At 46.9% G+C, this 26,290-nt stretch overlaps 2 protein-coding genes across 2 annotated transcripts in view; one reads left to right on the forward strand and one right to left on the reverse strand.

Annotated features, from left to right (window-relative positions):
• LOC119822312 (E3 ubiquitin-protein ligase TRIM39) overlaps positions 1–26,290 on the reverse strand; it is a 102,557-nt gene that overhangs the window by 47,796 nt on the left and 28,471 nt on the right. The window lies entirely within an intron of this gene.
• Positions 566–7,271, forward strand: LOC119822617 (class I histocompatibility antigen, Gogo-A*0501 alpha chain-like). Its single transcript, XM_042055660.1, has 6 exons — positions 566–629; positions 835–1,104; positions 1,401–1,676; positions 2,207–2,482; positions 2,607–2,859; positions 7,100–7,271. Exons 1-6 carry the CDS (start codon positions 566–568, stop codon positions 7,269–7,271), a joined length of 1,311 nt encoding a protein of 436 aa, XP_041911594.1.

Here is a 26,290-nt window from a genome sequence, read left to right on the forward strand (position 1 = left end):
GATGCGGATAAGGACAGGCAGACATGTAAGCATCTGTTATTTTCCACCATATTATTATTGTATTTTGGAAAACAGTTACTACTGTCCTTGGCATTGTAGTTATATGAGATTTGTAATTAAAGTGTTCGCTGAAGCAAATGCCTCAAAACTCTCAGTTCCTAATTTGGTGAACATGGATTGATGCCCACACAGGCATGAGTGCCTCTGAGGGACAATCCATTTCTGAGCCTGCATAGACACATCCTGACATCGCCGTGTTTGAGAATTGCCCACTCAACAGCCTTTCAGTTTGTCTCACAAGGATGTTGTGACCAGGACCAGGAGGACAAAGATCAGGGTAAGCAATTCACTGCTCCTAGGATACCAGGTCCCCGAGCTGGCTCCGAGCCAGGAAAGCAGGGCCCTAGAGGTTCCTCTAACATGAATTCATCGTCCCATGACTCAATCCCAGTGCTCTCTATCCTTACCCTTGGGAATTCTGAGAGAAGCCAATCGGCCTCTTGCATTTTAAGATCATCAGAGGAACACAGATTCTCAGCGACTCAGTCTCTGCTCTTTAAACAGGATGAGGACCCTTGCATCCCATGCTCTCCTCCTGCTGCTCCTGGTCACCCTGGCTCTGACCAAAGGTGAGTGTGGGAATCTGAAGGGAAAGGACCTGGGGAAGCAAATGGACTCTACCTTTAGTGCAGGTCCGGAGAAGCCGTTCTCCTCCCTAGCCCAGCCAGAAACTTCAGTTCCCTTTCCCATTTTGCATCCTGTCCTCAGGGCCTGGGCCGTGGACAGGCATGGACTAAGTGGAGGATAGAGATTTAAAGGCTCCCTTGCACCTAGGTTCATACCGGCTGAGCCATTTCCAAACCCTCCTGACTTGGCCCGGGCTGGTGGAATTCCAGTTCATCTCTGCCAGCTATGTGAATGACACACAATTCATGGGATTCAACAGCAGGGCAGAGATTCAGAGGGTGGAGCACCGGGCACCATGGGTGGATCAGCAGAAGCCAGAGTATTGGGAGGAGGAGACACGGAGCATCTTGAAAGAAAAAAAGTTCTTCAATGAAGTAATGAAGAAAGCGCTCCGCATCTATAACCAGAGCATGTCTGGTAGGTGAACCCGAGTCAGAAATCTCAACCTTCCAGCGCCCCTTGGGGTTGTCCCAGTGCGCCGTGTCCAAGGTTAACCCCCGGAAAATGTAACCCGTGTCCAAGGTTAACCCTCGGAAAATGTAACCTGTAGAGTCTAGGCTCCTGACATCCACGAGACACTGAGAGGGGCTTTCTGAGCAGTTTAAGTCCAAATCTGGCCACTTAGAAAGGTCACATGGGAGGGACCGACCCACGGGACGGCCCACGAAGGGGCCTGGCCTTGTGGGAGTGGCTGAGAGAGCATGCTTGGCTAGGATATCACACAATCCAGAGGAGGTACGGCTGCGTTGTGCTGCCCGGAGGGTACTTCAGTCGCGGATTCCATGAATTAACCTTCAGTGGCCAGGATTACATCGCACTGAACGAGAACCTGCGCACCTGGACCTCGACCGGCAAGGCTGCTAAGAGGATCAGGCAAGAGTGGGAAAAGGCAGGGTTTGCAGAAGTGGTGAAGACTTACGTGAAACATGAATGCGTTGAGTTGCTCCTCGCACAGCTGGACTATGGGAAGGAGATTTTGCTGAGAACAGGTAAGGACAGATACCGCCCCATCCGGTCCCCTGAGGGAGCAGATGGAATACTAACTAGCATGCAAGGGAGAAGAGGGCTCTCAGGTGGGTTTCCTGATTCCATGAGAGAGAGGGATTCTCCGGAGGACTCAGCCTTCACTCAGGATAGTTAGGTCCATCAGTTAGGAGCAGTTCCCTTCCCTCTGCCTTATGAATTACCACCACTGCCAGGTCGGTTCATTGTCCCCGCACAGTGACTTTGGAGGTCTGTCCCCAGTGTTTCTGAGTCTTTCATCTCCATCCAGTGAGAACCAGGAGTCCATAATCCTAGAAGGAGATCCAGAGTCTCCTGCTCTGTGCTGGCTCATGTTGGTTCTGAAACTTTCCAAGGAATCGATTACCCGATCCATATCCTGAGTTTAGGCTGATGCATGGGGTCTGTAAAACCCCTTCAAGCCAACCCTCCCTTCCATTCAAAACGAGGAAATATTAGTGCTGATGGATCCCTGGGAAGAATGAAAAATGACTGAATTTTCAATTTTTTCCCGCAGACTCTCCCCAAATCCTTGTCACCCATAAAGTCAGAACTGACAGAAAAATCACCCTGAGGTGCTTGGCCCTGAACTTCTACCCTGCTGAGATCACCCTGACCTGGCAGAGGGATGGGAGCAACCAGACTCTGGATATAGAGCTGGTGGACACCAGGCCTGCAGGGGATGGAACCTTCCAGAAGTGGGCGGCTGTGGTGGTGCCTTCTGGGGAGGAGCAGAGATACACATGCCATGTGCACCACGAGGGGCTGCCTGAGCCCCTCACCCTGAGATGGGGTAAGGACTGGGAGTGAGCGCAGAGCCTATCACACAGAGAGTGGGAGGTTTAGGGAGAACTGGGACAGGGTCACGGATGACCTGGAGGTCAGAGGCCTCCCTGACCCTTCCATTCTTCTGTCAGAGCCTCCTCAGCCCTCGGTCCCCATCATGCCAATTGTTACTGGCCTGGTCCTTGGAGCTGTGCTGATGGGAGCTGCGGTGACTTTTCTGATGTGGAAGAGGAGGAGTAAAGGTAAGAGAAGGGCAGGGTCTGGGTTCATGTCTCTGTGGGTTTATCTAGCCCAAGCTGAGAGTGTTCCTTGCCGCATGAGAGCCAAGTTTCACCCACACAGCTGCTCATTCTGTTTCGTGCTGATGCTGACACGAACTCCAGTGTGAACCATAAGGAAATAATGAACAGATTCATCCCTGCAGTGGTAGAGGAGGCAGAGACCTGGTCCTCAGCTCTCAGAGGTCAGATGGGAAGGTCCCTACTTAGGACAGATACACGGGAGTCCAGTTAGTCCCCTGAAACTGCAGTCTTCCATCATGTTTCCTGATCTTTCCCAGTACTGGAGACTTCCCTGAGATAAGACCAGGAGCTTCCTCTAGGCCCTCTAGATCCTGATGCTAGCATGAACTCTAATAAAAGGGATCATTCCCAGGAGTTAAAAGCTGAGGCAGCTGTGTTCAAACTTGTCAGTCATTATAGTGGGGGGCTCGTGCCTGAGACACCCGTGGCAGTATAGACAGGAGCCAATGGAGGGTGTCAGCCAGCCCACACCGCCTCATTTACTTCATCTCCAGAGGCTTTGATCTGCTCTTGTTTCCCCTTCCACTGGGAGGTAAAGTTCTAGGATGTCCAGCTTTAAAAAGTGACACCCTAGGCCGGGCGGTGGTGGCGCACGCCTTTAATCCCAGCACTCGGGAGGCAGAGGCAGGCGGATCTCTGAGTTCGAGGCCAGCCTGGTCTACAAGAGCTAGCTCCAGGACAGGCTCTAGAAACTACAGGGAAACCCTGTCTCAAAAAACCAAAAAAAAAAAAAATAAAAATAAAAAGTGACACCCTCAAGGGCTGGTGTGGGACAGGGAGAGGTCAGAGGAAAGACCCCTAGGGCCTGGGGATTCTAGGGATTGAAGCCGTTTGTGTGTGCGATGGGCTGTTCAGAATATCACCATTTAAGACACTGATCTGAGTTCTTCCTTGGTCTTTTCTCCTACAGGATAGGACAGCTGGACTGAGTCTAACAGGATTTATTCTGTTTTCTCTTTTCCCACTGTGTCCTCAAGAACTGCTGACTTCTCTTCCTGCGTCTGACTGTGACTGTGTCTGTCTCCTGCGGGCACAGTGTAACCAGGTGATGAGCACAGCCCTGCCCTGAGCAGCAATCAGTGCCCCCCACACACCAATCATCATTCCTTCCCCAGTCACCGTCGCTGTTCCAACAGAGGCTGGGCTGGCAGACCTCCAGCTTGTACTGAAATCCAGCTTTCACTGAGCTACAACTTATTCCATTTTCTTGAAACTAAACATTTTTATGGTTGTGCAACTTCTTTCACAGTGGGTATTTGATTAGTGTACTAAAGGTTAGTAAAACTTGGAGAAAATAAAGTCCGAGAACCTTCCAGAATCATGTGTGCTGTGCTAACTCCATTGCCCCTCATGAGAGTTGAGGGCTGTGTGGGGACAAGCGAGGCCTGTGTGTGCACATTACTGCTCCTTCGCCCTGGGCTTTCACACAGTCCCACCCCCACCTCTGGCATCTTTCTTTCAATATGCCTGTCCCACCAAGACTTGTGATCGGGTACGTGCAGGGTCTGCCGAGGGGCTGTGCTGTTCTTAATGTTGGCAGTCAGTCTGTTCAGGCTTGGGTCTGATGTTCCATCAAGAGATGTTTAGATATCTCGACTTTTCTCAGTTCTGTGATTGAGTCTGGAGTCAATGTCTTCTGTTGTTGACATTCAATGAGTGTCGCTGCCATTGCCCAACCATGGATCTCTGTGGGATTCTCACCAAATTTGCTGGAGGCCGACCCTAGTTTCCGACAGATTAGGGGCTATAATGTGTCTGTAATACCAGCAGGCGGAGCTCTGACAACAGGACTTTTTGCAAGTTCAAGATCAATTGGGCTATGTACTGAGTGAAGCAGTAATATTTGATAAGCAATTAATATTTGATAAATGAATGAAGAAATTTAAAAAAACCACACGATGTATGGACAAACTGTACTATGCTAATGTCATTCCAAAGAAATGTCAACTAAGTATTTGAATTTCAGACAGAAAGTAGGTTGATGTGAGGAAAATTATGTAGAAAAACAAATTGGGTAATACTCGGGGCTTAACTTAAGTCTCTAGAGGATTTCATCGCCGTCACTAAAGCAGAAGCATAGGGTTTCAGAGCATCTGATCACTTTCAAGGAAACTGGAAACCCTTCAAAATGAGGTGAGGAAACCCCGTGTTAACATCTGTCTGGAGAGACTCACAGCAGAGAGAGCAGGGGGAATGGTGTAGAGGAAATCAAAGCTTTCTTTGTAAAACTAACACCATAGACAGTCTAGACAGTTTATGCAGTTCCCGAGGGACAGGGATTCTGCTCCAGTTCCCCTAGAATGTTCATAGGACAGACAGACTGTATTTTGGTTCTATAGCACAGTTGAGCGTTTTCTCCTGTGTACTTCTCTGGATCAGTGAGGTAATGAACATGGCAGATTCTTAAACTCTTGTTAAGGACTGCTAGGAGCAGAGCCCCTAAAGTGGGGTCTGGGGCAGGGGAGTGAGGTCTCTGAAGCGTGTGATAGGTTCTTCCTGTATGTCTGTCTGTCTGTGGAACAGACGACCTGACTCAGGTAAGAGCACATTTCCCAGCCAACCCTAGAGTCCTTCAACAACAGAGCATGGGAGGAATCCTCTGTCCAAGAGAGGACACGTGAGACCAACTGCCCCGTATCTCCTGATCTCAGTGGAGGGGTCCTCCCTCCCATGTCTCCCTCTGTGCACAGCTTACATAGCTCTCTTGTGGATCCTGCTGATCCCTTTCAGCACCCATGCTAACCTGACATCCTGGCCCATATGTCTTGTGTCAGGGTCCAACCTGCAGGACGGTCAGGAGGGCTCCACTCACACTGACCACAGACTTGCTCTGTTTGTAGTATTGTAGCAGCAGTGTATCCAGGCCTGGCCTCTGGGATGCTACTTGGATCACAGGACCTTCAAGTAGGGAAGTGATTTCTGGAACAAAGCCTCAGATGCAGTGAATTAGAAGGTTCCCTCTGCATGAAGAGTACATGAGGATCTCCGAGGGCCATGGCTGCAATTTCCCAAAGTGTCTGAGATCCCAGTTTTACGAGAAGAACTGCAGAGAGGTCCCTGAGAAATCACTGTCCTAGTGCTTGTAAGTGGGGCTGAGCCCCTTGTCATCAAAACTGAAGAAGTTCATACGGAAAAGGACCTCTGTTAAGGCCAGATGGGTTTCTCTCCTAGCCTCTGGTGTTATAGTCCTGGCCAACAGATCTTAAGAGCTCTGTTGGTCCTCTCCACAGTGGCTTGTCCCTGAGGATTATAGGGTATGCAAGTGGTTTGGGAAATCTTCCAAGAGCCCAGGAAGTCATTGAATTGTTGAGAGGAGTAGGCAGGACCATTATCAGTCTTAAGTGCGCAAGGTACCCCCACAACTACCATAGCCGACTTAAGGGCCTTGATAGCATTGATGGCTTTCTCCCCAGAAAGAACAAAAGCATAAACAAAGGAGGAACGTGTATCTATTGTTACATGAACACATTTAAGATTGCCGAAGTGGGCATAGTGTGTAATATCCATCTGCCAGATGGCGTTAGGCAACAAGCCCTGGGGATTAAGCCCTACATGTTGAAGTGGTCCTAAGGAGACAAGAGGGGCATGAGTGGTACTGTTTAGGATAAATATTTACGTTGGGGAACTGCTAATTTTGGAAAAAGTCTATGCAAGTTCTGTGGAGACAGATGGAACTGCGGTGAAGAGCCCTGGTTTGCTCTAGGAGAGCCACACTGGCTGTTGATATAATGGTGTCTGTGACCTCTTTCCCTCCAGTCTATATTCCTGGTAATTTGGAATGAGATCTGGGACAAGTACCAGGGCTCAGTCCTCTGATTTAGGACTTCTTGTATGAGCAGTGCAGGGCTGGTAATGGGGCCAGTGAGCCTTTCAATCTTGGTTGCTCCTTATTGGTGAGGCACAGACAGGACCTTTGAGAGCTCCAGGCAGACTCCAGGTTGGCTCCTTTTGGCCTGGCATCCTTAACTTCCTACAGCTCAGGATCTGAATTTCCCCATAGAGCTGCCCTCCTTCCCTCCTCTCCCACAGCTGGTCCTCCTAAGCTACACTCTACCCCTTCAGGAGAGTCCCCTCACTTGGGGACTGCATTTTCAACCAAATGGAATTAAACTTAGTATCTGCTCTTTTTAAATATCTGTTTTCAGTTATGTACACAGCCTAGAAAGATGGCTCAGTGGTTAAAAGCACTGCCTGCTCTTCCAGGGGACCTGAGACTGATTCCCAGCACCCACATGGTGGCTCACACTACCTACAACTCCAATTCCAGAGCATCCAAAGGTCTCCTCTCACCTCTGACAGCACTGAAATCATGTGGTGCGCAGACATACACGCAGGAAAGCGCTGATCCATGGCACAGCCATATGTGATGGGAACGCAGAAGTCATAAAGCCAGCACAGCTGCTTGACAAAGGTCCAGCAAAGCTGAGCCACACGAGGGCCACTGTGCCACCTTGGTTTTCACCTCCACCTGATGCATACATGAGAGACTTTTGATATTTGTACAGTTTGGGATATTGGATTGATGGAGAATTTCTTATGAATCATTTATGCCTTCTCCCAGGAATGCTATCTCCAAGCTTCCCCAGCACAGTCCTGAGCATACTGCTCCCCTGCTTTAGCGAGATACCTTATCTACTTAAGGGTCTTCCTTATGCCTTGGAGGTTGTGACACACATAAAGAAGCCAGAGGTCTCTTTATGAGGCTATGAGATATTTTTGAAACATTCGTCCTTCTACTTACTCAGGAATAAGATAATTAAAACAAAGTAACTTAAGCCAAGTGGTGGTGGCGCACGCCTTTAATCCCAGCACTGGGGCAGAGTCACTCCGAGCTCTGTGAATTTGGGCCCAGCCTGGTCTACAAGAACTAGTTCCAGGACAGGCTCCAATGCTACAGAAAAACCTGGTCTCTCTCTCTCTCTCTCTCTCTCTCTCTCTCTCTCTCTCTCTCTCTCTCTCTCTCTCTCTCTCTCTCTCTCCACACACACACACACACACACACACACACACACACACACACACACACAGAGTAACTTAAAATATCAACAAGTTTCAGAAGGGTGAAAGGAGTTGGCCACAGTTCATATTACAAATCTCTTCCCACTATATTCTCAAGCTATTACATGGCATACACAGCAACAAAGTTAGATTAGCTGAAATTGCCTCTATTTATTTATTTATTTATTTATTTATTGTCCTACATAGAAACCTGTACTGATTGTCAAAGAATGATGTAGAAGGATAATAAAAATAATCTATAAAGACACAAAATATAAACATTGTATTATTCCAGAATTTGAATAGTAACTGCAGCAGCTTTGGCCTGAGGAGAGTTCTTGGGCACTCTGATGATTAAGAGTTAATAATACCCTGCTTGGGCCGTGGCACCATGCTCAGGATGTCTTGAAGATAGTTTTGGTCAAATTTCCTTGTAGCCACAAATGCAACCGGCCTGAGAACAACTTGCCATATGTCTCTAGATTCTTAAAAATTGAGTTATGGGGTTAGTGGGTAAAAATGAGAGCTCTGTTTATCAATGATGTCAAAACTTGAGGGAAAATGATTGGGAATGATAACTCTGTTCTGTCATAGATTTTTATTGATGACTAAAGATGAGCAAGAGGAAATGAAACACACGTCCAAAACCAAAGATGAAATAATCAGTGTTTTGGAACAGCATGAATGTATCCCTGTTTACTAAATTCTGTATGAATGAAGAAACACTCTGGCTGCCGGTCAGTCAGGCTGCAAGATTCTCCCGACCATCATGGCCCGGCTCCCTCCCTCGCCCACTCCTTATATCCTCTGCTGGGACATGTCCACCGTCAGGGACGGCTCTCAGCAGATACACCTAAAATAAAATTTACAAAGTTATGTATACAAACATGTATATGGGCATGTGCTTGTCGGGGTGGACTCTCTGCAGCCAGAAATGGGCACCGGACAATCTGTAGCCTGAGTCAGAGATGCTTGGGAGCTGTCAGGCTCAGGTGCTGGCGATGGAACTCAACAAGAGCAATGTGGGCCTTAACTGCTCTGAAATCAATGGATTTGGGCTTGAACCTATGCTAACCTTGATAGAGCCAAGGGCAGGGAGAAACTGGATGATCAGAGAACATGGATTCCAACAAGATTTTAGCCAAGGTAAGAGATCATCGAGTCATTCTCTGCAATTCCCACAACCTGGTTCCTCTCAAAATAGTGGAGGAAGAATAGAAGATGCAACTCAGGGAATCATCAGAAGTCAATAGGTGAGAATGTGTGAGAACTCACTTGTTGGTGTCACAGAGACTCCTGTGGGCAGGAGCCTTCACAGGACTCATGGGGAAATAATTACAGGAGAAACACCTGGTCTTCCGTGAAAGTGGAGACATCTGGAAAAGAGCAACACATGGTGCTGAGGAGAATAATCCACAATAGAAATGAAAGAAACAGAGAGACAGGGTGGCTATCAGGCTAGAAGAGGTTGACAACCATATTAAAATCATTGCCACTCAAGGTTCTAAACACAGGTCAAGTTTCTGCATATGTGTAAGGCACAGTGATCTGGAGTCGTAGTGGACACTGGGTATCTGTGCCCCTCTTCTCAACGTGGCCACACAATACATCTCCTTTCTCTGCTTTTCTGTATGTGTCTCTCTAGTTGGCTTATTGTGGTTTAAAGCCAGGACTCGGGTGTTGGGACTGCCAGACACCAAGCTTTGATGCTAACAGCTATGGTGACGGTACCACAGAGACTGCAGTGACCAAACTCCTCATAATGCTTTCTGGGACAGTGACAGAAACACCTCCTGCTACTGTCCGAAGAAATAAGGAAGGAAGGAAGGAAGGAAGGAAGAAAGAGAGGGAGAGGGAGGGAGGGAGGAAGAAATAAATGAGTAATGCACACAGGGCTTTAAGTAAATCAGTAAATCTTTGTACCAGTGTCTAATAAGTGGTCTTTTTTACTCTTCTTCAAGTCTGTAAATAACTCCATTCTGTGGTATCTACTGCCACCTTCTGGCCTCCAACAGCACTTCATGAATGTAGTGCACAGGCAGGCAAAATATCCATACACATAAGATAAAAACAAATTTTAAAAGCTGTCAGGCACTTACTAAGGAATCAGACTTAGCCGGGTGTCACAAAAGACAGATATTTAATTAATATTATTCATTATAGACTGAATTATGTTACAGAATCCAAACATACTGGTTTAAAGGGGAGTAGGGGTGGCAGAGAGCCCTGGATTTGATCCACAGACAGCACCAACATGCTGTGGTGTCGATGCCTATAATCCTAGCACTCAGGAGGTGACTGTTACATGGCAAGCTTGAGGTCATCTTGGATGCCAGCAAACTGTCTCATCTAAACCAAACCTTTGGAGCTGCAGAGACAGCTCAGCGATGAGGGGCTGAAATGAGTTTATAACCACCTATAACTCCAGCTTGAGGGGACCCAACACTGTCTTGTGGGCTCTAGGGTACCTAACAAGTGAACATCCCCACACACATGTATGCATTTAAAAAAATGATCTTGACCTCTATATTTGATCTGAGTTCTAAAGGGAGGAAGGCATTGCTTAATTAGTTGGTTCTCCCTGGTTTTACCTCTGATTAATGCTTTATGTTATAAAGAAGAAAATCTTTTTTTTTCTCTAAGCCTCTTGCCTGGACAACTGGAAATGCTTTGTTCAGACTGTGACTAACAGGTAGGAGGAGGTTCCTGTGGAAATAATTATTCATCTGGTGCTTCCTGTGAAAATAATGATATCTGTGTCTATGCCAGTCATTGAGCCATTTTAAAAGGTTTTACTTATTAAAATAGTTTTACAAGTGAGTTTTATGTATTCTTTCTCTCTCCTCTGTCTCTCTCTGTGTCTTTCTCTCTCTGTGGCTTTGTAGATCTGCCTCGCCTTGCACTCACTATGTAGACCAGACTTGCCTCAAATGCACAGAGATCTACCTGCCTCTGCCATCTGAGTGCTGGAATTAAAGGAATACATCAACACACCTAGAAACGTATAGCTAAGGCTAACTTCAAACTCTTGATTTATGTGTAGCCATGTGTTACTTTGGCAAAAGCCTGTGAATGGAATTGTTTTTGCAGCGCACCACGCCCATCTGCGCTCTATGGGCCACCATACAGTTTGTGAACCAGGCAAGGGGCTGGAGATTAAACACACAGACAGAGAGAGACAGAGACACGAGTCATCCTTAAAACAGAAATGCCCCCAGAATGCTCCCTTTATTGTGTCCAGGGGCAGCTTATATAGGGATCCTTAACTGATAGCCACGCCCCAGCCAAACGCACCAGAAACCACTCCCCTGCCATCAGGAACTCCTGAGGATCTCATGCTCAGAGCAGATGCAGGCTGTCTCAGAGCAGAGGAAAACAAGTTGCTTACAAGAAATTCAGGATTTGGGGGCTCACTGCTCCCTACAGATTTTGTTGATTCTGGACAAAATCTTTATGAGCCATCCACTACTTTTCCCTCTGTCATGACAACCACCAAGATTCAAATGATGTTTCTCCATCTTAGATCCTAGTGTACAGAACTACAAGGAATCTTGAACAACATATGAGTCAAAAATACACTTTGGAAGATTAATAGTAAAATTAGACCAAATTTATCCAGACATTGGAACTGGAGTTCAGAAAAAATGATTGCAGGTTTATTAATTACTTTTCTTGTTGCTGCATCAAACTATAGAACAAGAACAACCTAGATGAAAAGGTTTGTTTTGGCTCACAGTAGGAAGGAGCAGCCTGTCCTGGCAGGGAGGGAGGATGATGAACAGCTCTAGGACAGCAGGATGTGAGGCTGCCTGACCATGGCCTGCAGATCGGAACACTAGGACCCAGGTAGGCAGTGCTCATGGCTCTTTCTCTTCCCCTTTTATTCATTCTAGGGCCACAGCCTGTGGTGTAGTGTCCCCTCTTTTTAGTTAAACCTCTCTGCAAATGCCCTTGAAGACACGCCCAAACTGTGTATCTTAGATGACTCTAAATCCACTCAAGTTGATGATGAAGATTAAATATCACAGTCAGCTTTGGGGAAACAAGAGGGGCCAGGGTTTTGCCTTTGCTAGGGAGGGGATAATAAAGACCTCAAGGTACTTCTGCTATGATAGAGTTCAACCAAAACCTGTTCACATTGGGCCATTCTGAATAAAACCTCAGAAGGGCACCTGAGAAAGCTGCTGCTTGCTAGTCTTGCTGTGTTCTGTAGATGCTGGATGCTGCAGCTGCTTCTGATGCTTAAGGGAAGAGATGCTGGAAAAACCAGGCACACACTGCAGAAACCTGGGAAGGAGCCTTCAAGACAGAAACCCAATACTTTCCATTCATGATGCTCTTCTGCCCTCTACTGGAATATTTTCAGAGTTAGCTGGCAAAGAGCATAGCCAATGGGCTCAAGACCATTTTTGTAACTGAGATGCAGTAAAATCATTCACGCACAATAGGGGCAATACCTGAACCAGCAAACTGAAAATGGGAAGTAGATCACACCTATAAATGGGAGGGTATTAATACATACATTGTGATGCTTATCAAGTACTTTTTTTTTTTTGCTTTGTAATCAGTATATTAAAGAGACATTCACACATTTCAGAGATGGTTTGAATTCTGACATCCACACTTAAGGACATGAACCTGTGGAGACTTTAAAAACAATTAAGACTATTCATCACAGACTGCTATTGAGCCATGGGTTAAATTGTGATTACTTTGGAGCATAAATCAGATGGTTTAAAATAAACTCGCAACATGCATGAGGAGCACCTTATACAAGCGTATGACTTCTCCATGTGCCGGTCTTTTCACGGTGGGAGATACTAAACAAGGGTTGTTCTTGCTGAAATGCTTTAGAAGACCCTGTCTCTCTCTGGACATGGGGCAGGTGTTGAGCATGGTTAAAACACCACTAAACTCTGAAGTCATTCTTAATGAGTTCTGGGGCTAAAGAGAGGCTCAGAGGTAAGAGCACTGACTGCTCTTCCAGAGGTCCTGAGTTCAGTTCCCAGCAATGATCTATAATGAGATCTGGTGCCCTCTTCTGGCTTGCAGGTGTACATACATGCAGGCAGAACAATGTATATATAATAGACAAAACTTTAAAATATTAATGAGTTCTATACGGCGATATTTTTAGCACTCTTTCTGATGTTAGTTTTTCTGTAATAAACAGACACTGGGGATGGGACAATATAACTAATTGTCAGAAATTGGTCTCGCCTTTGCTGTTGGAGGCACCTTGAGTAAAACTACTGTTTCCAGTTTATGTGATTAAAACACTTTAACAAGAGTAGAAATGTATGTACAGTATGTTCTAACAAAACTAATCTGAAATTTGTATCAACATATAAAATTCGCATGCAACATACAAAAATCCAATCCATTGTAAAACATTTAAAACTAGTAGTTGCTTTTTAAATGCAGATTCAATAATCTACCTTTTTATCTTATCATATCTATATCCTCCCTTTATTCTCTTCAAAACAAGAACCTTGAATCTGATTTCCTTTGCTTAGTTTTTCCCCTGACTATTACCAATAACAACTTGTAACCAATCCCCCTAAACAATGACAAATATCCAAATGAATGAACAAAACCCACCCACCCCACTTCTTGGGAATGTAGGTATCATATTCTGAAATTTACTTCCTTCTGTCTGGGGGAAATGATATCTTTAGGGGGATCCTGAAAAGGAAAATTTGGATTTACTGTCAAGTCCTGGGTAGCCGTATCTTTTGTTGTCCAGTCTCTGTGTAATGGAAAAGTGCAGGACTTGTTTCAAGCCCTGACTAGAGTAGTCTGTGAGGCTGGATCATCTCAGCTAGCCACCCAGAAATTGTTCTGAGCAGTTTGTAGCCCAAAGCTGATGTTTTTCAGCTTAGTGGTGTCACCACAGTCCCGGAGAAACGTCATTGTGGGACCCCAGTCTCCTTTTAGAGACTTCCAAGTTCACTGTTATATGTGCTAATGGTTCACTGCTTAAAGCTGATGGAGTCTCAAACCTGAAATCATGTACAAGAAGAAACCTTTTCTAGAATTAGTTAGGACTCTATATGACCATTAATATTACGACAAAAATTTTAAATATACATATATTAATCATATAAATCTTATACCTTACAAAAAACTGTTAAAGAGTCAATATAAAACCAAGGGAGATGGGGGCTCTTCCATCTTGCTCTCTCAGGTAACAGGAAGTTATCTGAGACACTGAACATGGGAAACTTCAAAGCCCATCCCCACAGTGACATACTTCCTCCAACAAGGCCACAGCAAAACAAGTGCCACTCCCTTTGGGGCTTTAAAACCACCTCTATGACCCTAGGTTTCTCTTTTGATTGCCAGTTAAATAGAGTTTAAACCCCACAAGGGGGCATGCATTGAAACCAACACATACACATAGCCTTTTAGCACACAACAGAGTAATTACCAGGCATAACCTGAGAGGTGCTAGGAGAACATTTTTGAAAGTAGCTTTTACCGTCATCTTTGTTATCTTCTTTTATAAGATTTATTGTATGCACATGACTGTTTTGCCTGCATGTATATCTGTGTACCACCTATGTGCCTGGTGTCCAAGGATGTCAGAAGAGGACATCAGATCCCCTTGAACTGGAGCTACAGATGGTTGTGAGCTGCTCTGTGGGTATTGGGAATACAAACTCCAGTCGTCTGAAAAAGCAGCCAGGGCTCTTAGACCGCGGAGCCATCTCTCCAGCCCCTTGTTTAGCTTTTGAAACAATACTCAGTTGAAGACTAAGAAACATAATGGTGTGTGTGTGTGTGTGGTGTGTGTAACACATTCCTGTCCAAACAATTAAAATGAGAAAAAAATTAAAAAAGGAAGTCACAAAAAGAAACCTAAACAAGTAGTGAACATATATCATTCACCACTGCCCACCAAATACCAGTGGTGTTAGTCATTGGCCCCCACTCAGAGGTCTGACACTGAGGACAAAGGCAGCCCATCCAGAAGCAGTTAGTTTGCACTGTCTGCTGGCTGGTTTTCGTCCTTCATAGTATGCTGAATTCTTTCTTCTTGTTATTTTTAGTTATTCTTTTTTTTTAATGTGTGAATCTGCCTGCCTAAGCACTGTCTGTGTACAGTACCTGCAGAGGCCAAAAGAGGGTGCTAGGTGCCCTGGAACTGGAGCTAAGGATGGTTGGGTACCACCTTATGGATGCCACAAAGTGGACCCAAGTCTTCTGCAAGAGCAACAGTACTCTTTACTGCTGAGCCATCTCTCCAATCCATGAACACAATTCTTACCAGTTCATGTGCATGGCTATTGACCAAGGCTCACTTACATAGTTGGCTAATTTCCTATAAATGACTTGAGGCTATTTAGAGAACATTTTAGGGTTTGTTGTGGTTTGAATGTAAAACAGCATCAACTATAGGCGCCTGTGTGTGAAGGATAGGTTGCCAGGGTTGGTCGTGTTGTGAAGAATCTTTTCTTTTTAAATATTTATTTATTTATTATGTATACAATATTCAGTCTGCGTGTGTGCCTGCAGGCCAGAAGAGGGCACCAGACCTAATTGTAGATGCTTGTGAGCCACCATGTGGTTGCTGGGAATTGAACTCAGGACCTTTGGAAGAACAGACAATGCTCTTAACCGCTGAGCCATCCCTCCAGCTCCGTTGTGAAGAATCCTTAGGAAGTAGATGCTTCTCAGAAGAAGTGGATCATATGGGGCAGGGCTTAAGGTTTTATTGCGAGGCTCCACTCCCTGTCTGTCCTCTGTTGTCTGGCTGCCAACAAACTGTGGCTAGCTGCCTAATACACCCGGGCCATGCCTTCCTCAGCCTTGGTGGACCACATCCCCTAAAGCTGAAAGTCAAATAAACTCTGCCTCCCTTAACTTGTTTCTCTTCAGGTATTTGTTCTCAGCACCAAGAAATGTCACCATCTCAGCGTACCCAGAGGTAAATATCTTACTATGTAGTAAGTCTAAGAAAAGACACCACGAGAATTAGGGGATTCTTGGGTGACCCTCTAGTATCACACAGAAGGGACATACAGTCGTGATTATGTCGTTATTTGTGTGTTTCTAAGTTTGAGGGGTTTTGTTGTTGTTTTCTTGATCCTATTAAGTTTGTTTAGATTTAAATTCTAACAGCCTGCGGGCTAGAGAGAGGTTCAGTGGTTGCGAGCTTGCTGCTCTTCCAGAGGACTTGAGCTCAGTACCGAGCGCCCACATCAAGCAGCTCACAGCCACCTGTGTAACGCCAGTTCCTGAGGAATCTGACGTCCTCTTCTGGCCTCAATGAGCACTGCACGCCAAATCTCAATTTAAAGAAATGAACAAGATGGTTTTGGGGCTGGAGACACGGCTCAGCATTAAGAACGTTTGCTGTTCCTGCGGATGACCTGGGATCAGTTCCCAGCACCCACATGTCTGCTTACAACAGCCGTAATTCCAGTTCCGGGGAATCTGATTCCTTCTTCTGGCATCCACTGGCACTGGGCGTGCACGTGATGCGCACGCATGCGTACATACGGATGAAACACACACTGGGAATGAAAAATTAAATAAAAGGGGTGTTAGCCATCCAAGAACCACCCACATTCGAGAGCCAGGTGCTCCCCCATCTCCCCGCCCCACATTCAGTCATCAGCATCACTAAAAGCCATGTGACATGTTTCCACCATCAGTCAGGTATTATCCCCATGCGCATGCTCCATCATGTATTATCCCCGTGCGCATGCTCCATACGCCCCCGTAAAGCCCACAGCATCCCAGCCTGCTCTCTCCCTTCCCCTCCCCCTAATAAATCTCTTTCATGAGGTCATGGTGTGATTTTTTTTTTTTTTTTTTTTTTTTTGGTTTTTCAAGACAGGGTTTCTCTGCAGCTTTTTTTTAGAGCCTGTCCTGGAACTAGCTCTTGTAGACCAGGCTGGCCTCGAACTCACAGAGATCCGCCTGCCTCTGCCTCCCGAGTGCTGGGATTAAAGGCGTCACGGTGTGATTTTTGTGGCATTACTTGGCCCCAATTACCAAGGTACTCTATGTGACCACTCCTAAAGTATGGAGATTTTTATTATAGATATAAGGGAGAAGGCAGGCAGAGGGAAGAGTCCTGGCTGAACGTGGCTGACTGAACTGGACCACGAGAGGAAGGAGGGAGAACAAGAGAGGAGCAGAGGACAAAGACACCAGACTGGCTAAAAATGACCGAGTTATATAAGGATCAGGCTGGGGGAAGGGAAATGGAAGTCTAGCCCCTGGGAGGGAGGGGCCTAGGGAAAGAGGGCAGGGTGAAAATACTGGGAAATACTGGGAAGAGCTGTGGGTACTGAGCGTCTAGCCAGGGGCTGCTTTAGAACGTTAGTGGGCACCTCAGCCATTTGTCCAGTCTTTCTGAGACCTTACGGGCCGGTGATAGCAGCCTTTAAAGCCCCCCTTATTTTATGCTTATGGGTGTTTTTCCTGCGAGTTTGTCTGCACATCACGGAGGCCAGAAGAGGACAACGGATCCCATGGAACTGGAGTTACAGTCGTTCGTGAGCCTCCAAGAGGATTGATTCTGGGGAGCAAGCCAGGGTCCGTCCACTCCAGCCCTAGAGGGATAACTGTTGAATGTGCCAAAGAAGCAGAGTCATGTCCGACAGATTACCTGCAAGAGGCCGAGAACTTCAGCGCGGGGATGGTGAGCATTAAAGAACAGGCAAAAGCGGGTCAGGGAGACAGTCACGTCAGGCCCCTAGGCCCTCTGGAGGCCTCTTCCATGCAGCTCTGGTGGCTCACACTTGTAATCCCAGCACTCCAGAGGAGGAGACCAAGGAACAGGGAGTTTAAGACCAGCCTGGTCTACTTAGTGAGTACCACGCTGGCAAGGGAAAGCAAAAGCCTGTCTTAAATAGCAGGAGTAATAGGTAGATGGACTGGATGAACCGCCCAGGGGAGGCGGGAGGAGGCTGGAGTCGGGAGCATTAATAGAACGGCCTGTAGGTGGAGCAAGTTCCTTCTGGGGACTGACGGAGACAGCCCAGTCTCAGGTTACCGAAGTAACATTTTGAATGAACAAACAGTGAAAAGGGAAGGAACATGATGGCCCCTAGGTATGGTGGAAGAGAAACTTTACTGCAGATACAAGGAAGAGTATAACCAGAGGCTTTGTCTCACATCTGGGAGAGTCCAGAGTGGACACGACCCTGAGCCATATGAGGAGAGGGGGAGGGGAAGGAAGACGGGAGAGAGGGGAACCGGGTACGGCCGCCAAGAATTAAAGGGTTAATTAAGGGAGGAGGAGACCAAAATGGCTGGAGTAGATAAAGACCCTCTGGGGGGAAGAACAGCCCAGCTTCTGGGCTGGGGAGTTCCCAGTAGAGGATGGGGATGAGAGAGCCAGACAAATATCATGACAGGCCACTTATAACTCAGTTAAAAACTGATGTGGGGTGCCCTTCTGTATGCTGTGGATATGTTTTATTACCATGGGTTAATAGCCGGGCAGAATAGAGCCAGGCAGGAAGTCCCAGCAAAGATAAAAGGAAAAGGAAGGTGGAGTCAGGGGAGACACCGGCAACTGCTGGGGAAGCAAGACAAGCCATGAGCTTCGTGGTAAAATACAGAAAAATAGAAACAGGTTAAGTTGTAAGAGCTAGTTAAGAATAAGTCAGAGCTAATAGGCCAAACAGTCTGTAATTAATAGTAAGCCTCAGCGTGGCCAGGAACTGGCGGGCAGAAGAGAAATGTCCAGTCACAAACAACCAAATCACCAATCACAAATCAATCACCAAAGCCCCTGATACTGGGTGAGGCACAAACACCTGGCCCAACAGCTCTCTGCCCCATGGGTGATAATCTAAGAAGAATAAAGCCTGCGGTGTGTCCAGACTTGCCAAGAATAGAAGCTATAGCCGCAGATAACACCCTCTAGCTCTAACCAATCAGAAGTGAACTAATGTGATTGCCCCTTGTGTAAGCCAATCCTAAATAGAATAGTCACACTGCTTTTAAAATTCCTATAGCTGTGTCTAAAAGGAGCTCACACATCTCTCTTGGGGTCATCGTCAATTTGTATAGGTGTGAGACCCCCCCACAAGCATATGGTCTAATAAAAACTCTTGTGATTGCATCCTGATTGGTGGTCTTTTGGGGACTTCTCTGGACCCTAAGATATGGTTCCCTGACTGGAGAGTTCCCCCAAGACTCCTGAGATATGGACGATTTGAAAATCTGGCTGGCTGGTAAGTGTGAACACTCTTTGTGTACTTCAGTGGTCTTTGCATTCTTGTGTTCTTTGTTCTTGCTTTCTGGAGAGCCGGGGCTAAACTGACCCTTAAGCTGCCAGGCTGTGTCAAGTGGATGCAGTTTTGACACCTGTGCCCACGTGGGTCAAGAGACATCTTCGGTCCTCCTGTATTTGTATGATTTGGGGGCTCTGGCTGTGCTGAGACAGTACAGCAGGTTGCTCCTGCAACAAAAGGGGCTCACAAACAGCTGTGAGATAGGCTAATGGGAGGGGGTCCTTGGGCTGCCCCTAGGCAGCCCACAAATTTGTCTAAAGTAAGTCAGGGGCACCATGTCACTCGTGGATGGATAGAAGTTCTTCACGAGTTCCTCAAATTAAAAAAAAAAAAAATGGAGACCTTCTGTGGGAACTCCTTCAGCCAATGGCCTTTGAGATACTGGCACACTCTGAGCGTGGCCACATGGACTGTATGAACAGATGTAGAAATGTGTGAACCATCTTGGCTGCTGAATTCAGTTCCTGTTCCCCACTCGTGTAGAGGACTGTTGGGCTGTGAGTCTACCCCTAAATAAAGAACCCTTTATGATACTCCATTCTGAGCTAGTGTGGGACTGCTACTAATTGCCAACAGGGACCTACTACAAAAATGGCTCAACAAAAACGCCGGGCGGTGGTGGCGCACGCCTTTAATCCCAGCACTCGGGAGGCAGAGGCAGGCGGATCTCTGAGTTCGAGGCCAGCCTGGTCTACAAGAGCTAGTTCCAGGACAGGCTCTAGAAACTACAGGGAAACCCTGTCTCAAAAAAGCAAAAAAAAAAAAAAAAAAAAAAAAAAAAAAAAATGGCTCAACAAAGTTCCCCAGGCACGGGCAGAAACTGGAGGATCTGGGCTGGCAGTGCACAGTCCCCCGCATCGTAGTATAGTAGAAAAGCTGACACAATACATGGCAGGCAGAGAGGCCGACTTGGGGATCACCCCTCACATCAAGTACCTCAGGGGCCCGGGTATCCTGATCCCTTGCCAAGTAGCCTGGAACACGCCTCTGTCGCCAGTTAAAAAGCCTCTGATGACTACTGACTAGTGCAGGACCTCAGTGAGGTTAACAAAGGGGTGGAAGACATTCACTCCACAGTGCCTAATCATATACACCTCATAGTGCCTTGCCCGTGGAAAGGACTGTTTATACTGCATTAGATCTCAAGGATGCCTTCTTCAGCCTGCCAGTGGCACCCACCAGCCAGCCCTAGTTTGCCTTCGAATGGACAGACCCAGAAGATAGATTCAATAGAGAGTTGTCTTGGACACGACTACCCCACCATCTTTGATGGAGCACTCCATGAAGACTTGGGTGAGTACCAACAGACCCACCCCAATATCAGCCTATTACCATATGTAAACAATCTCCTAATAGCAGCTGACACATTGGAAGCCTGCAAAGCTGCCCCTAAGGAATTGCTCAAAACTTTGAGAGATTTGAAATACTATGTATTAGTGAAGAAAACTCAACTTTGCCAGACTGAGGTAACTTGTCTGGGATACACACTCAAAGAGGCAAGAGATGGCTCTCAACAGCAAGATAAGACACTATCCTGAGGATCCCCAGACCAGCAACCATCGAGAGATGAGAGAATTCCTGGGGTCTGCTGGGTTCTGTAGACTTTGGATCCCGGGGTTTGTAGAACTGGCATGGCCCCTATATGAGAAGACAAGGACAGGAAAGCTCCCCTTGCCTGGACTCTACAGATGGAAAAAGCCTTTGATGAAATCAAGGCAGCTCTAGTAAACACACCTGCTCTAGCATTGCCAGAAGTCTCCAAACCCTTCCAGCTATGTGTGGACAAGAAAAAGGAGGTACTGACACAAGCCTTGGCCCATGGAAGAGATTGATGACCTGCTTATCAAAAGGACTGGACCCAGTGGCCCCTGGATGGACCCCTTGCCTCTGCAGAATAGCAGCAACAGCCTTGCTAGTAAAAGTCTCAGACAAACTGACTTTGGGGACAAACCCCAAAACCAGGATCTGCAGAGGACCCACACATGTACCAACACCTATAAAGAAAAAGGATGATACAAGACCCCAGATGGATGGATCATTCTCCCATCAGATTTTGCCGCTCAACTGGTCTGGCAGATACATCAGAGCACTCACTTGGGAGAGAAAGAGATACAAGACCTTCAAAGGAGAACACACCTTAAGGCTTTTGACCTTAAATCTAAGATAGCAGAGACCATAAGCCAATAATGCTCCACACATCTTGTGAACTCAAACAAGGCACTGGGAAAGAGGAACCCAACCAGGAGCCAACTGGGAAATCAGCTTCACTGAGGTTAAACCAGGACTATATGGTTATAAATACTTATTAGTTTTCATAGATACTTTTTCAGGGTGGACTGAAGCCTTTCCAACCAAACATGAGATGACTGCAATAGTAGTCAAGAAACTACTAGAAGAAATTATTCCAAGGTACAACCTTCCAGTCTTTTTTTTGGCTCAGACAACAGGCCTGCATTCATTTTTCAGGTAGCACAGAAGCTATCAAGGTGATGGGGACAAATTGGAAACTTCACTGTGTACACCATCCCCCAGAGTTCCGCCCAGGTAGAAAGGATGGCTCAGACCCTTAAGGAGACCTTAACAAAATTAACCCTTGAGGTTGACAAGTGACTGGGTTTCTCTCCTTCCCTTTGCTGTTTACCAGGTTCACAATTCCCCCTATACTTTAGCCTAACCCCATTTGAGAGCATGTATGTCAGTCAGGCCTCCCCCAGAACTGCCTAACCTTAGGGCGGAACTGTTAGCTGAATTTGATGACCAAAAGTTTCTCTCCGCCCTACAAGCTTTCTCTCAGGTGCCAAAACAACTCTGGTCCCACAGTCTGTGAGAAGAAACTATCTCCTGTGCCCCACAGATTCTGCCCAGAGGACCTAATGGTCATCAAAAGACATTAAAAAAAAAAAAAAGACCTTAGAGACTGGCTGGAAGGAACCCCACACTGTCATCCTGACTGTGCCCACAGCTGTTAAAGTGGATGGGGTCCCCTCCGGGATTCATCATCCCCACATGAAACCTGTGGACCTGCACGCTGACCCTGTGGACCTGCACGCTGACCCTGAGGACTATGCTCTGGAAGAAGCCAACTCTGGACATTGGAAGGGCATCTGCTCACCCACAGGACCCTCTCAAATTGAGAATTCAGAAAGTCACTGACCCAGCTAGCATAAGTTCAACAATGACTATAGCTGTGTTTGCCCTCCTTCTAAGCCAGTACCTGCTAGGATTCTCTGTTACTTTTAACAGCTGGGCAGAATGTTTATATACCCTATCGGCCCTACAGCCTTACTTGGGTTATTGCTGATTTAGAAACTGGGGAAACTGGGAACTTGGTTCCCTGACTTGCATTTAGACCGAATCACCCTGACCCCATCTTGTTCCTTCATGCTGAGCCCTTACCACCAGGTCCCTGGCTCATGTCTTTTTCAAGATTAATATTTCTTTATCTGCCCCAGCCATATTAAGGACAGGAAATGGGAGAAACGTAGGGGATGGGGAGATAAATGCCTTTTGGAATTGTGTCTTCACAGGCCACATCTGGTGACTGGTCCCGTAACATGAAGACCTGACTGTCGTCTCTAGGGCAGGTGTCCCAGTCTGCAAGAGGCTTCATTCAGGTATGGGTAAGGCATAATCCAATACTAATTTAGTTTACTGAGTCAGGCAGGAAGGCCATGGGATGGACACCACATAAAACCTAGGAACTGTGATTCAGGGCGTGGCAGATTGGTGTGGTAATATTTTGTTTGTGAAATAATAAATAAAGCTTTCCTGAAGATCAGAGTGCAGACCTAAACTACTAGTTAGCCACAGAGGCCAGGCAGTGGGGGCACACACCTTTACTCCCAGCACTAGGGAGACAAAGGCAGACAGATCTCTGTGAGTTCAAGGCCACCCTGTGCTACACAAGATTGAACTAGTCTAAAAGAGAAACACAGCCAGGTGGTGATAGCTCACACCTTTAATCCCAGTACTTGGGAGTCACAGGCCTTTAATCCCAGCACTAGGAAGGTGGAGGAGACAGGAAGGGATATGGCTGGGCAGAGAGAGAGGAATATAAGGCAGGAGGAGATAGAATCTCAAGGCATTCAGTCTGAGGACTTGTAGAGATAGGATACCCTGTTCAGTCAGAGGATTTTGCAGAAGTATGAACTAGTAGCTGGCTGCTCTGCTTCTGTGATCTTTCAGCATTCACCCCCAAATATCTGACTCTGGGTTTTTATTATTAAGACCAATTAGGAATCATGTCACAGTTTGGTGATCCTGGGAAACTGTTTTCTATACTACTGCATGCCCATTCTCTGTGATCACCCAAGCCTTTGTGTCCCAAAAAGGCATTGGCTGCTTTAGCTAAGCCAAAAGGTACAAGAGCCCCGATATCTACCACCGAAATCCCTCATTTAGACATACCCTGTAGACCAGGGCCCTTGGGGGCTCTTCTCAGCCACCTTCTTGGTTCTGAATGCTTCTAGGCTCACTGAAAACTGCTCTACAAAAGTATAGCAGTTAAGGGAAATTAAATTATATCCCACAACATACAAGCCTGCAGGTGGCAACAACCAATTAAGGGGAGGTTTACAGGAAATGGCCTCTATCGGGGACAAGCCCCACATGGCTATTCCCATCTCTGCTATCTCACTCAGAACCCAATGGGAGCTGGCTTCCTCATCTTACCAGATGACACCTGGTGGGTGAGCTGCTGGTCTCACCCCTGTGTTCATGTTCATGTTTTGAATCAGACCAAAGACTTCCACATCCTGGTTTATTCAGCTAGTCCCCAGGGTAGTCTACTAAAACGTCACTGGGACAGGGGAAAGGAGAAGCCATCACAGCCCTCTTGGTATGCACCCTCCTAGGTGTTGGTGTATCTAGAGCCACAGGAACTAGAACTTCAGCTTTGATACTACAAGATCAGAATTACAGGGCCTTGAGAGTGGCAACAAACACAGATATAACCACCCAAGAGAAATCCAGAACAGGAGGGGAGTTGTTATTCCTGCAACAAGGGGGACCATACACGGCCTTAGGGAAACAATGCTGCTTCTATGCCAACCATTCTGGAGTCGTCAGAGGCTCAATGGCCCTGCTTAGAAAAGGCTACGTGACAGACAATTAGGAAAATAACAACATTAGCTGGGCGGTGGTGGCACACGCCTTTAATCCCAGCACTTGTGAGCTAGAGGCAGGCGGATTTCAGTGTTCAAGGCCAGCCTGGTCTACAAAGCAAGTTCCAGGACAGCTAGGACTGTTACACAGAGAAACCCTGTACCAAAACAGATAAACAAACAAAACAAAAAGAAAGAAAAACAACAAAATGAGGCCTGGTATGAATCTTCATTTAATTGGTCACTCTGGTTAACCATCCTCTTATTGGTTTTAGTTGGTCTCCTAATTCTTCTTTTAGCCTTGACTTGTGGACCTTGTATCTTTAACACCTCCAGATCTCCAAGGTCCAACTGATGTTTTCAAAGCAACAATACAAACCTGTAAACCTGGATGAAGCAGGCAAATATCATGACAGAGCCCTAAGAATTCAGTGAAGAACTAGACCTCAGTTCCCAAAGGGCAGTCACCAATGCCTCTGACACTGGACCAGGCACACACACCAGGGTGGGTCATCCTCCCGCCCCTTATCCCTCCACCCCCACTCCCACCCCACACGCACAGGGACTTGTCCAGATTTGCCAAGAATAGAAACGCTATAGCCTTAGACCGCCCGTGCTTGCCCTAACCAATTAGAAGTGTATGGATATGATTGCCACTTGCATAAGCCAATCCTAAGTAGAAAGGTCATACTGCTTTTAAAATTCCTGTAGCTGTGCTTAAAGGGAGCTTACACGTCTCTCTCAGGGTCTGCGCCATTTTGTATGGATGTGCAACCCCACATGCGTATGGTACAATAAAGGCTCCTGCTGATTGCAACCCGATTGGTGGTCTTTTGGGGACTTCTGGACCCTAATAGGGGTGTCCCACCCACACCCTGCAACATATAGGGATTGAGGGATTCTGGGTGGACCTGTCAACCAGGTCTGTTTTGAAATGTTAAATAAACCTCAGTCAGAGGCAGGTGGATCTCTGAGTTCGAGGCCAGTCTGGTCTACAGAGCTAGTTCCAGGACAGCCAGGGCTACACAGTGAAACCCTGTCTCGAAAAATCAAAAGCAAACAAACAAGCAAAATCCCCACCAACTATAAAAGAGCAGGTAGGGAGGGATTTTAGGATCTCCAGAGCACAGGCAGCCAGAGTTGCGCCCCACCCCTCCCCCAGCTCACAGGAAAAAGAGAACCGTTCTTTCCAAACACCCTGCCTGCAGCAAGGAGGGGTAGGGTGTTAGGGTTAAGGACTTGAAGTCCACTTGCTGCTTAGACCACCGCTTTAGAAGCAGCAGAACGGAGGAGCCTGGAGAGCCTTCCCTGCTTCACACCGGGATGGCCACCATGTGGAGCAGAGTGGGAAGTCCTGTGAGGGTTGGCACTTCAGCCTAGTGGGCATGGTGGCGTCTCTGGCTGTGGAGCTGCGGGTTCTCAAGGCTCCAGCTCAAGGCCTAAGAACTGGATTTTTGCAGGCTCTGTTGTTTTCCTCTTTTTTAGACAAATTCTCACTCCGCAGCCCAGGCTGGTTTTGAACTCTTCTGCCTCCGTTTTCCTAGTACCAGGATCTTTAAATGTTTTACGTTTATTTTAGTGTAGGGTTAGGGCTCACGTATTACAGTGCACACATACTGAAGTCAGAACACAACTTGAATGAGTGTGTTCTCGCTTTCCAGCCTGTGGGGGTATGGAATTCGAATTCCAGTTATCTAGGTTGGTGGCAAGTGCCTTTACTCGTGTGTGTGTGTGTGTGTGTGTGTGTGTACACTTTGCTCTGCTAAGAGGGAACAGCACCGGTAATTTTTGTAAATGTATCCTGGAAACACTTGCTATAGACTGATGTCTGGTCTTGTCCTGGATACAGGGCAAGCCACGAGGAGGAAATTTCATGTAAAACCCAGTCCCTGCAGATACCGCCGACCACCGCTAGCCCCAAGGAGTCAGAAACAAGAGTCTCGAAAGCCGCGGAGCTCCTGCGCCCTAACCCGCACAAGGCCTCGCGCGACCTCAGCAGCTGGGCGACTACCATGACGCGCCGGCCACTTCCGATTTCACTTTCCTTTTCTCGGGCCCGGCCGCTTCACCTCCACGGCGGCTGCCTGGGGATTTGCCCGGTGATTAGTGACGTCAAGCAGGCTGAAGTTCCCATTGGAGGGCGGAGTTCGGCAAG

The sequence above is a fragment of the Arvicola amphibius genome, chromosome 9, assembly GCF_903992535.2.
Source record: "Arvicola amphibius chromosome 9, mArvAmp1.2, whole genome shotgun sequence".
Lineage (NCBI taxonomy): Eukaryota > Metazoa > Chordata > Mammalia > Rodentia > Cricetidae > Arvicola > Arvicola amphibius.